Below are 13,399 nucleotides of genomic sequence, written 5' to 3' on the forward strand. Positions count from 1 at the left end.
CTCCCCCCCACACTCTCTCTCTCCCCCCCACACTCTCTCTCTCCCCCCCACACGCTCTCTCTCCCCCCCACATGCTCTCTCTCCCCCCCCACACTCTCTCCCACACACTCTCTCTCTCTCTCCCCCACACTCTCTCTCTCTCTCTCTCCCCCCCACTCTCTCTCTCTCTCTCTCCCCCCCACTCTCTCTCTCTCCCCCCCACACTCTCTCTTCCCCCAACACTCTCTCTCCCTCTCTCCCCCACACTCTCTCTCCCTCTCTCCCCCACACACTCTCTCTCTCTCTCCCCCCCACTCTCTCTCTCTCTCCCCCCCACTCTCTCTCTCTCCCCCCCACACTCTCTCTCTCTCCCCCCCACACTCTCTCTCTCCCCCCCCCCACACTCTCTCTCTCTCCCCCCCACACTCTCTCTCCCCCCCCACACTCTCTCTCCCCCACACTCTCTCTCCCCCACTCTCTCTCCCTCTCTCCCCCACACTCTCTCTCCCTCTCTCCCCCACACTCTCTCTCCCTCTCTCCCCCACACTCTCTCTCCCTCTCTCCCCCACACTCTCTCCCCCACACTCTCTCTCTCCCCCACACACTCTCTCTCCCCCACACTCTCTCTCCCTCACACTTTCTCTCCCTCTCCCCCACACTCTCCCTCTCCCCCCCACTCTCTCTCTCCCCCACACTCTCTCTCTCCCCCACACTCTCTCCCTCTCTCCCCCACACTCTCTCTCCCTCTCTCCCCCACACTCTCTCTCCCCCACACTCTCTCTCCCTCTCTCCCCCACACTCTCTCTCCCTCTCTCCCCCACACTCTCTCCCTCTCTCCCCCACACTCTCTCCCTCTCTCCCCAACACTCTCTCTCCCTCTCCCCAACACTCTCTCTCCCTCTCCCCCACACGCTCTCTCTCTCTCTCTCCCCCACACTCTCTCTCTCTCCCCCACACTCTCTCTCTCCCCCACACTCTCTCTCTCCCCCACACTCTCTCTCTCTCCCCCACACTCTCTCTCTCTCCCCCACACTCTCTCTCCCTCTCTCCCCCACACTCTCTCTCCCCCACACTCTCTCTCCCTCTCTCCCCCACACTCTCTCTCCCTCTCTCCCCCACACTCTCTCTCCCTCTCTCCCCCACACTCTCTCTCCCTCTCTCCCCCACCCTCTCTCCCCCACACTCTCTCCCCCACACTCTCTCCCCCACACTCTCTCCCCCACACTCTCTCCCCCACACTCTCTCTCCCTCTCCCCCACACTCTCTCCCCCCCACTCTCTCTCTCTCTCTCTCTCTCCCCCACACTCTCTCTCTCCCCCACACTCTCTCTCTCTCCCCCACACTCTCTCTCCCTCTCTCCCCCACACTCTCTCTCCCTCTCTCCCCCACACTCTCTCTCCCTCTCTCCCCCACACTCTCTCTCCCCCACACTCTCTCTCCCTCTCTCCCCCACACTCTCTCTCCCTCTCTCCTCCACACTCTCTCTCCCTCTCTCCCCCACACTCTCTCTCCCTCTCTCCCCCACACTCTCTCTCCCCCACACTCTCTCTCCCTCTCCCCCACACGCTCTCTCTCTCTCTCCCCCACACTCTCTCTCTCTCTCTCCCCCACACTCTCTCTCTCTGTCACTCCCACACTCTCTCTCTCTGTCACTCACACTCTGGATCTCTTATTTACCCTATATATCTTAACTGCCCTATACTACACCGAAATCTTAACTACCCTATACTGCTTTCTTCCAGATCTGGCTCAAGCTTCACACGGAAGACATCGGAACCCCCCCCTAACCCAGAAGACAGGTAATGAACACCTCCCCAATGTATAACATTGCGGGAATGAGCGTACCTGGACATTGAGGGACTGCGGATCAGGTAAGATCCCAGGTGGGATTGCTGCTTTAGATATTGTGAAGCGGGGACATCCAGACATTGGTTAAGGGGTTCAGGAAACTAGTCATTCACACCTGGCTTTTATTTCTAGATCCGACATTTACACACACACATGTAACAAGGACTAATTGTAGTATAATGTAATACAATAAATACATTTATGTCAAAAACGAATGTTGTTCTGACTAGGAATTTATTAAATGTATTTTATTTATATATTTTATTTTAAAGCGGGGTTGGGGGCGGGGTTGGGGGCGGGACTAGGGGCGGGACTAGGTGGCGAGTAGATTTTTGGGTTGGGCGAGTAGATTTTTGGGTGATTTGTCGAACACTGTATATATATATATATATAATCCCTTGCGGAGCACACAGGTATAACAGAAAATAATGCCAAAATTTATTAAGTGAATAAAAACAGGGGAGAAATATAAAAAGAGGTGGCGGGGGCTCCTCAATAATGTCACTGCGGACACAGGCAAAAATGCATCAAATCACACAGGTGTATCTGGAAAAATTACCTATTCACAATATAGTATAATAAGAATGATCAAAAACTGAAGTTCCTAACAGCACAACCAATGATGTAATATGACTTGCTGTTTATTAAGGGTAACAGATAGCACAAAGCACAGGTATGTGGGCCCACAGTAACACTGTGTAGAGGCTAAATACATGAGTAAGAACAAAGATGAAATGTAACATGCTGGAGTAAAATTGGAGATACAGCTTAACCCCGTTATAGCGCGGTCCTCGGGGGCCACCCGCGACCACCGCATTATAAACGGGGTCGCAAAAAAAAATGGCCACCGAAAAAAAATTTTTTGTGGTGGTACCGCGTCCGCAAGGGGGAAAGCTGAGAACTCTCCCAGCATTCCCAGACCCGGGGTGGGGCAGCGGCAACAGCACGCAGCATTTACCCGGCATCGGGCAGCTCTTCTCCCTGTCTCTGCTTCCTGCTTCTGCTTCCGTCTTGCGAGAGCAAGCTCCCTTAAAGAGACAGTGTGTCTCTGTGTGTGTATTTGACTGTGTGAGACTGTGTGTGTGTCAGTGTGTGTTTGTGCAGTGTGCTGTGAGTGTGTGTGTGTGTGTGTAGTGTGCTGTGAGTGTGTGCTGTGAGGGTATGCAGTGTGCTGTGAGTGTATGCAGTGTGCTGTGAGTGTGTGCTGTGAGCGTTTGCAGTGTGCTGTGAGTGTGTGCAGTGTGCTGTGAGTGTGTGCAGTGTGCTGTGAGTGTGTGCAGTGTGCTGTGAATGTGTGCAGTGTGCTGTTAGTGTGTGCAGTGTGCTTTTTTTTTTAATTCGGGGTCCACGCTCAAACCGCATTATAAACGGATCCGCGTTATAGCGGTTTGCGCTATAACGGGGTTGAGCTGTACCTGTAACAGTGCTGAAGTTGATGCAGAGTCAAATTGTGAAGTTACAACAGCATATTATAGTCCTTTGGAGAAAGAAATGATCCAGATACATCCCTGTTGTGAAAGTAAGTAGTAGCACTGTGTCCCGATAGCTGAGGATGAAGACCCGCCACCACACTCCCACTCCTACGCGTTTCGACGGTAAGGTCTTCTACTGGGAGTGTCACATCCTCAGCCTGGGGCAACTGCATTTTACCCGCTGGCGAGGTGCTGCGGTGGCGTGGTTCAGAGTCTTGGCATTTTCCTCCTTTGTCTACCGGCATTCTCCTCTGAATTTAAAATGGCCGTGCAGCGTCAAATGATGCCGCATTGCCATGCCAACGGCACACTACGTGACATCACGGAGATAAAGAGGCAGCCTCGGAGCAGAGCGGACTATCGGGGAGCTGGAATGCGTGGAGCAGACCGGACAGAGGAGGCAGTCTCAGAGCAGAGCGGGCAGTCAGGGAGCTGGAGCTCGTAGAGCTCGAAGGTCCCGCGCCATGGAGAATGGGAGCTGACACGACCAGAGCCAGGCTTGCCGACGCTGCGCACTTGCGCTGGCCCATCCGGCGACGCAAGGCAGGACTCCAGAAGTAGGCCGCAACAATGATGAGCCGTCTGGACCACACCAAACTATGCTGCAAAGGTGTGCCACCTCCCTTCTCAGCAGTCACCCAGTGACCCACCAACAACCCAGTCACCCACTCACGCACCCAGCCAGTCAGTCAGTCACGCACCCAGCCAGTCAGTGAGTCACGCACCCAGTCAGTCACGCACCCAGTCAGTCAGTGAGTCACGCACCAAGTCAGTCAGTGAGTCACGCACACAGTCAGTCAGTCGCACCCAGTCAGTCACGCACCCAGTCAGTCAGTCACGCACCCAGTCAGTCAGTCACGCACCCAGTCAGTCACGCACCCAGTCAGTCACGCACCCAGTCAGTCACGCACCCACCCAGTCAGTCGCGCACCCACCCAGTAAATCACACTCTCTCTGTCAACCATTCTCTCTCTCTCTGTCAACCACTCTCTCTCTCTCTCTCTGTCACCCACACACTCTCTCTCGGTCATACACACTATCTCTCTCTCAGTCACACACACTCTCTCTATCTTGGTCACACACCCTCTATCTCTCGGTCACACACACTATCTCTCTCGGTCACACACACTCTCTCGGTCACACACACAGTCTTTCTCTCGGTCACACACTCTCTTGGTCACACACTCTCTCGGTCACACACACCCTCTCGGTCACACACACTCTCTCGGTCACACACACTCTCTCGGTCACACACACACTCGGTCACACTAGCTCTCTCTCGGTCACTAGCTCTCTCTCGGTCACATACACACACTCTCACACACACACTCACAAACAAACACGAGGAATTCACACTTAGTATAAATATAGACGTGCATATAGTTAAAATGGGTGTGTGCCGTGCACACGCGTTCTAAGTGAAACTTCTTTGTGTTTTGTCACTGAAATTGTGTTTTGATTTTTAATTAACATCACCATCACAAATACAATTTCTGTGGCAAAAGACAAAAGTTTCACTTAAAATACGTGTGCATTAAAGATTCTAGGATGCAATATTTACTTCAAAGCTACAAAGGAAAGTACACTGAATATTCTATGGAACACAGAATATGAACTTGTATGTACACTTCAAACGTGTAGATTATTTTGACTGGTATTCTCAAAAATGAAAAACATTGAAAGTTTATTTGCAAAGTTAATTATTTGCATTCAAATAAAAAGGAATGGTCATCTGTAGAAACACCAGGGGAGGGGGATCACACCGGGCACAGCATCGGCCACAGACCCACTGCTCTCGCTGGATGGAGAGAAATGAGAGGTCAGGAAGGGAAGGGAGGAGCGTGACAGCCAAATCCTGACAGCTGGATTTCTTCTTATTTACACTATATATCTTAACTGCCCTATACCTACACCGAAATAACCTATACTGCTTTCTTCCAGATCTGACCCAAGCTTCACACGGGAGACATCGGAATCCCCCGTAACCCAGAAGACAGGTAAGGAACACCTCCCCTCCAATGTATAACATTGCGGGAATGAAGGTACCTGGACATTGAGGGATTGCGGATCAGGTAAGATCCCAGGCGGGATTGCTGCTTTATAAATTGTGAAGCAGTGGCATCCAGACACTGGTTAAGGGGTTCAGGAAACTAGTCATTCATATCTGGCTTTTATTTCTAGATTAGTGAGTTCATCCGATATTCACACACACACACGTAACTACAGTATGTAGCAAGGAGTAATTGTAGTAAAGTAGAAATGTAATACAATAAATAAACTGTTATGTCAAAAACAAATGTTGTTATTAGTTCTTATTAGGAATTTATTACATTTTTTAAAGTGGGGCTAGGTGGCGAGTAGCTTTTTCGGTTCGGCGAGTAGCTTTTTGGGTAATTTGTCAAGTCGTGTGTATGTATGTGTGTATATATATGTATGTATGTATGTGTGTGTGTGTGTGTATATGTATGTATACATTACCTGGAAGAAGGTCTCTCTCAGTGGACCGAAACGTCGGTTGCGGTGCCGGTATGTGCGGTGTGCTGTCTCTTCTTGCCAGCGTTATACCTGGTAAAATTGTTCTACTGGATATCTATGGGATAAGCATATGTCTATATCAGTGATTCTCAACCAGGGCTCCGCGAAACCCTGGGGATCCGTGGAGCAGTCCCAGGGGTTCCTTCTGGCCACCCGCACTCACTGCAGCCCCTGGCTCCCCTGCTCCCTCCACCTCCGTCCCAGGAGTGCGCTGAAGCAGTCCGTGCACTTCCTGTGCCTGCTGCTGTAGAGCGCCTGCTGCCTGAGGTAGGCATATGGGATGGGAGAGGGAGAACTAGGTTTGTGAGCTAGGAGAAGAGGGTGATCCCTCGGCTGCTGCAAACTTTCCTTGTGAGATATGGGATGGGGGGGGGGAGGAGTTGGAGAGGCTGCTGCTTCTGCAAACTTTGCTTGCGTGTGTGTGAGAGTGTGTGTGTGTGTGAGAGAGAGAGAGAGGGGAGGGGGGAGTGAGAGGAGAGGGGGAGGGTGGAGAGAGGGGGAGGGAGAAGGAAGGAGAGAGAAGGGGGAGAGGAGAGGGAGAGAGGAAAATAGGGGAGGAGGAGGGAGAGATCATCGATCCATGGGGGTGATGTGAGATGAGGGGGTGTGTGATGTGAGATGCAGGGGGAATGTGAGGGGGTGTGATGTGAGATGCAGTGGGGGTGATGTGTTAGCCGAGCTTAAGGTGTTAAAGATACTATGTGGTCCCTATTGGTATATAGGGATAGAATTACAATTACATCAATATATAATGTGGAGTGGGAAGCCAGTGGCAGGACACCCTCTCTCTTCTCCCCATGGAGAGCACGTAGCTATACCGTTTGAACAACTGATGATGCATTTATGCTTCTGCTTTGCTTATTGACTTTTTATACACAATATGCTAAATTTCATGTGTATACCTACATTGCTGTAGAGAACTCTCTCTGAATTAACATACTCTATGAGCCTGAGTTTTCATCTAATCTACTGCGACACATTATATATTGATAAAGTGATGACACTTTTTAAATCTTTTGTATTGTCCTTAAAAGTATGTGAAATTAATTAATTGTTATAATTTGGTACACCCGTGTGCTCGTTTGGGATACTTTTCTCTTTTTGTGTTACTGTATACAATATCTTTATCCCGTAGCACCGTTGGCATAACTATATTGGTTATTATTGGCAACCTGTGGGTACCTTTAATACATACATATATATACTCCATGTAATTCCTTTTAATTACGCCACAGCCTCTTACATTTCCACACCATTGAAATACAAGCACTTTTAGTTCTGACACGGCCTCTTACATTCCCTACACATTGAAATACAAGCACTTTTAGTTATGCCACAGCCTCTTACATTTCCACACCATTGAAATACACTCTCACTCAACACACCTTTTGTTAAGTGCTGTATGCTCTTTACCAATTTATATTACATACAGACATACACACACACTCTTACATCAACAACATTCAGAGATCATTTAGCACCTCAAGTCATAAAACGCATACTGCACAGGAGGAAGGGGATAAACAATATTTTTGGCTTCATTCATTGTAACACCGCCGGAAGAAGAGATCAGTGTATCTCGAAAGCTCGCACAAATAAAAGTATTTCGTTAGCCACAGAACGGTATCATCTATTTATTTTTTGATATTTATATATAAATTATTATTTATTATTTATAAAATATTTTACCAGGAAGTAATACATTGAGAGTTACCTCTCGTTTTCAAGTATGTCCTGGGCACAGAGTTAAACAAATAATACATGGTTACAAATACAGTTACATAAATGAGCAGGGTATACATTATATACAAGACATTGCGTGCACAGTTAAAGAAAATATATATTATGGGCGTAGGAAACAGTTACACACACAAACACACACACACACACACATAGTATGGCAGTGATTCCCAAACTTGTGCACCCCCAGTACCAAAATATTACAACCTCTAATTAATAAATCCTATTGGCTACTCATCACCCTATTACTCAAAACTATTTGACCGATCCCAGACTGTATAGTGTCCTGAGCTTATGTGCGTAACACATGTTTAATAAGCCCCCCAACTGCTCCTCAGTGTGTGCAGACAGAATGGCTGGTATAGCTGTCAATTACTGCGGGAACCTCAAGTCACGCTTCTACTGTAATTGGGAGCTGTACCACCCAAGTGACGGTGCAGTTTGGGGTGTTACTAAGTCTGCTAACACAGGCTCACAAACCCACTACACTGCGGGGGATACACCATTACATATTTTTGGGGGCGAACCCCTTGGAGACACCTCACAAACTCCAATGTGTTTACCAACCCCCTGTTGGGAATCACTGATATACAGGAATACAGGGGCACGGACACTCAATAGTGTTGTTAATAAGAGCTCCTGGTTTATTAAAAATGTTAACAAATAATTATTTTGGTCCAAACTTGGACCTTTATCAGCATACAAAAAAAAGTTTAGAAAAAAAACCCCATTTAGGTACCATACAAATGTGGCAAATGGTGCTAGAAACCGCTGGTGTGGTTACCATAAAAACTGAAAAGCTTTGAGAGAGGGTGGCCACCTGGTGGAAACACAGAGAAGTACAAAAACTGAAAAGCCAGATGTGTGTCAATAACACGGCCCATATTCACAGATGCATGGGAGTAAAGGTGTGCTAAAATGTAGCATCCTTTTGTGGATCTGGGCCACAGCAGCATATAAAGTATCGTAGAGATTCATATGTATGAATGAAAAATGTCCATGCAATATACTAATACAGGATTTAACGGAGACTTACGTAATTGGGGGAAATGATCATAAATCATTGTGTCGTGCCACTGTAAGGGCTAGTGAAATAACACAATATGTAGTTATCAAGCGTTCGTAGAGGACTCTACAGTTAAAACAAGTTGACAATGATAGGTATGTGAACAAATGCACATGGATACAAGGGGCAGCTTTTCCATATCTATAGTAACCACACCAGGTGTTTTTTGTATTCTATGTACTGAACGTAAAGATACTCCATAGTCCCTCACTGATAATCCAGGTGTCTGGATTTATGGGGGTAACCCCAAAGATTAAGAGAGGGGGAGTCCTCCCTCTGTATCTGGGGGTTGAGTGTGCGGTTTGATTTTATATATTGTAAACACACCAACAATTATTAAAACTATGATATTATATATGTATTTGGGGTTGGAGGTTCCCAGTGAGAAGGGCTAAAAGACACAATGTTGTTCCTACAAATATATGGGTACCATTGATTGACAGAGGGCAAAGTCCTCGTTAATTGAGGTCATGTCCACATTTGTGTTAGTAAAACGGGTTATCAAGGGATCTTGCGACAACCTGCTCCCTTAATTTATATTGTGTTTGAACACTTCTGTTTCCAACAAGATTCCACAGGCACCTTTTTAAATCCCACAAATATGGAGTTACTTTTGATTAGCATTGGTATTGCCTTCTCATATTAAGGGTATCACCATATTTGTAAGAATACAACTTGGTGGGGGCATCTTTATCTGGCGTAGAAGAATCTATTAACATTTTAATTGTATCTGTCATAGAAAGGGGCAATCTACTTTTGTATGGCAGTTCAGAGCGACCAATACCAGGATACGTCTGGTTGTCTACTTCCGGTAAATATGAGTTGTGTCTGGGGGCATCATTCTTTAGTTGCTATAATTACATTAGAAATAGTGATACACCACAATTTTCTCATGTTAAAAGAAAAATGAACGAAACAAAAATGAAATGGTGTAAATGTTATATTTTCTTAAAGTAAACAAAAGGGGGTGTCCAGTGTGTAATGTGGCTTATTCAGACACAATTTAGATGGCTATATTACATACAACATTGCAACAGAATAAAAACAAATGCTAATATTGTCGGCATAATGAGATTGTAGCAGTCACTTGACTTAGTACTTGGAACCAACATCAGATAAAAGTTGAACTTGTTCTGGAAAAACAAAAATGCTGTGTGGGTTATTAGGGTAATTAACAAAACTAACACCCAAATCATTATTTGAAGATCTTATTGCAAAAGTCGTGAAATGTACTCAGTCTTTCACGTGGAAACTGCCGTGTCACTGAAACGGTTATCTCTGAATTCTTACGTTTTTGAGGGATACCCATTACATTCTCTTAACTTATTTTATAATGAATTTGAAGCAGTTGTTTTAATCATATGGACCATTGCACATTGGTTCTGTGCAAATAGACAAATGCTTAACGATTTTCAGATGTTTCCCAGATCAGCAATTAAAATGAAGGCACAGTAAGTAAAGGTGAATTAACTATAAATGTGCCTTTGTTTTTACAAAGGCGCATATCAGGTGAAAAAAAAAATCCCCTTTAGCACTGTAAATCAAATGTTGTTGTAAAAGAACATTTGTAAAATAGAAAACAAAATGGACAGACTTTTATACAAAGGCTGTCGTTTTTATGAGGTATTGTAAAGAGCCTTTCCATGATTTTTAAAAAGCAAGATCTTATTGTCTTTGGCAGTACAGTATTTGTATATATACCTTGTCAGTGGACAGCCGTTATTTACCATGTATATCCAATTTACATTGTTCTTCCTCAACAGCTGTTCGCTTTGGCCGCATTCCAAAGCGTGAGAAACAGAGGATGTTATTAGAAATGCAGAGTGCCATGACAACCATGATGAATAGCCAATTCAGTGGCCCTATACCACACGAAACACTGCCAGAATATCAAGCATCTCCATCACTACTGACCCCTGTTCTCCATCATGCCCCAGAGAAGCTTCGACCCCATGCTCACCGTTATCCAGAATACAGAAGTCTGCTTCCTCCTCCCCCTCCTTCTCTTCCTCGCCATCCACCTCCTCGTAGTTTTGACATTAGCAAGGAAGACGTCATTGGTGCAGTGACCAGTGCTCACAGGGAGACCTTCATGTATAACCAAGACCCCTCAGAAATCCCAATGGATGCAACTCGACAGAGTAAAAAAGGAACTCCGATTGTGAAGCACGGTAACAATTACCACATCGGCAATGGGCTCAGTGCAACTCCATATCCCTCTACTGAAAGCCAAAAGCATCTGAATGGGCAACACAAGGGCAGGAGCATCATGTGCTATCCTAAGGGACATGCCATTTGCTTCTCCAACGGGCACAGTGTAAACAACTTTTCCAATGGGTTCTCCCACAGAGGATGCAGTAAAGCGACAAAGTTTGATGTCACTCCGGCTGATACCATGAACGGCTACTCATGCAGTAGAGGAAGGAGAATACATCTGGTACAAAGTTATTTATTGTTTTTGTTTTGTGTGAGAAAATGTTTATTTTCCATAGATGTGAATCCCAGATGTTTACCGTTAGCAAGCTGTTTCTGTGCATGGGGGAGCAGCTCTTGGAGAACCCTTTCAAACGTCCGGCTTTTGGGGCGACTCAGATGTAGTCTATAATAAAAGCTTGACGCTTTCCTCCCTTAGTATTTTTTGTTTTAAATAACATGTGGCTGTGTCCGTTTTTTCAGTGAGTAGACAGATGTTCTTACCAGGTTTTCTTCTTACTTGGCAGGTTTGCCCTATGAGCATGTCCCCATTTATGGACCCAAATAAATCTGGGCCTCAAATCTGGGAGGAGTTTTCCATGAGTTTCACCCCGGCTGTAAAAGAAGTGGTTGAGTTTGCCAAGCGCATTCCAGGATTTAAAGATCTTTCACAGCATGACCAGGTCAACCTACTGAAGGCTGGGACATTTGAGGTGAGCATTCTATTTATGCTATATAAATAAAGTTATTATTTATTATTCAGATGAAAAACGGATTTTTTTTCAAGTTTTGGGTGTGATAGCTTTGATTTGATGAAAATAAAACGTGTCCATATATGTTACTCATGAACTTTCAAGACCACAACAATCCCTTTTTCATTCTTTTGAATATTTATTATTGTTAGACGATCAAAGATTTTGCATAAGAATGGTTATGCTGAATATCATTTTCACAACACAAAACAAATGACCAAAGTCAGCTGGAAAAGAAGAAAGGGCGTTCTGTATAATGCAGACTGTAATAAAGTCATGTTACATGTAGTTAATTTAACACGGTAACCGTGTGAAATATAAGAAACGTATTCAAATTTGTTAAATATTAGGCAGACTTCTTCAGTAGAGAGTAAAAACTTAGGCTCAGACCTGGTGGTTTACTGATACGGAGGAAGTGGTTTAACATTAAACCAATTAAAGTGAAAGGGTATATGGGTATAGAAAATACCGTAATACTTTTTTTTGTTTTCAAGACCAACACTTCTGCTTTATTATTAAAGGAAAATGTGAGCAAGTAAAGAATTGGACAATTCTTATGTGTTCGGTATCTTTTGAAATCAGACACAGGACCACTCATTTCTAAATGACTAGTTACTGGATAAAAATAATGGCAAGACATATTGAAATGTTTACATCTATTATTATACTGCAGTTATCAAGTAACTACCCCCTCCTACCATTCCACCATGTAACCCTCATAGCTGGCTGTGGTAAATTGATGGGGGGGGGGGGGGGGAACAGAAAATATGATGACTCTTGACATCAGTTCATAGCTAAAATATTTACTATGGGAATGTGAGAGGTAACAATTTGAAACTCTTATGCATTATCTAGGCAGCACATCTATATAATTATTCTGAAAAGACATGGCATTGACATATTTACTGTTAGAAATGTATATGCAATAAGATTGACAAGTGTACACTAAGCTTTCTGTATCATGGCATTAATGCATGAATGACTGAACTTTGGTCTTTGAAGCTCATGGACAATACATGTGCCATTTTTTTCCTGATCAGGTAGAATTTATGATAATTTACATAATGTGCATTTGTAGTAGGTAAAAAAATACCTGTTGAATTAAATTAATCATATATTCTTAAAAGTTTATGCATATACATCACCGTTTTGTGTAAACCTAATTGACAGGTACACAAATTGTTACATAGCTATATATACATTGGAAGTGATTAGGTGCGCTAAATGTATCAAAATGTAAGGGAATGTAACAATAAATGCTGCCACAGTGTACACACTATACTGTACACAATAGTTTGAAATAAATAGGGAAAGGGAAAACACAGGCGCAAATAGTGTTAAGGCAATAAATACAGACAGAAAGGAGTATCAGTGACACATTTGTATCCTACATGCCTGTACCATCTGTCTTCTTTTGCGCTGTAGCTCAATACGAGCATACTTCACCATATTTGCTTTTCTCTTTATTTTTTGTAGGTTCATCGTTAACTTGGTTATTCCATTATCGCCTTAATTTCAATGTGTCACTGATACTCCGTTCTGGCTGTATTTATTGCCGTACCACTATTTGCGCCTGTACACATCTCTGTTAAGTTTAGTCTTTAATTGAATAGGGGGGGGTGTGTATATATGTGTGTGTGTGCTTGGGTTTTGGTTCCTTCTTTAGTTCCTGTATCGTTTTGTTTTATGTTTCTCCAAGGGACTTTCACCCTATTCCCTGCTCTTCTCTTTTCCTCGTGTAGTCGGGGCTGTCGCCAGTTTCAGGCCTACCTGTCCGTCACTATTTGGTGTCGGATCTCTTACCTTCAAAGGAG

General features: G+C 44.7%; 1 protein-coding gene across 2 annotated transcripts in view; it reads left to right on the plus strand.

Annotated features, from left to right (window-relative positions):
* Positions 1 to 13,399, plus strand: part of NR1D2 (nuclear receptor subfamily 1 group D member 2) — a 51,679-nt gene that overhangs the window by 26,282 nt on the left and 11,998 nt on the right. For both annotated transcript variants that reach the window (XM_075586949.1, XM_075586950.1), the window contains exons 5-6: positions 10,404 to 11,077; positions 11,361 to 11,546. In XM_075586949.1, coding sequence (XP_075443064.1) covers positions 10,404 to 11,077; positions 11,361 to 11,546 — 860 coding nt within the window. The remainder of the gene's footprint in view (positions 1 to 10,403; positions 11,078 to 11,360; positions 11,547 to 13,399) is intronic.

Source organism: Ascaphus truei, chromosome 2 (genome assembly GCF_040206685.1).
Source record: "Ascaphus truei isolate aAscTru1 chromosome 2, aAscTru1.hap1, whole genome shotgun sequence".
NCBI classification, from domain to species: Eukaryota; Metazoa; Chordata; class Amphibia; order Anura; family Ascaphidae; genus Ascaphus; species Ascaphus truei.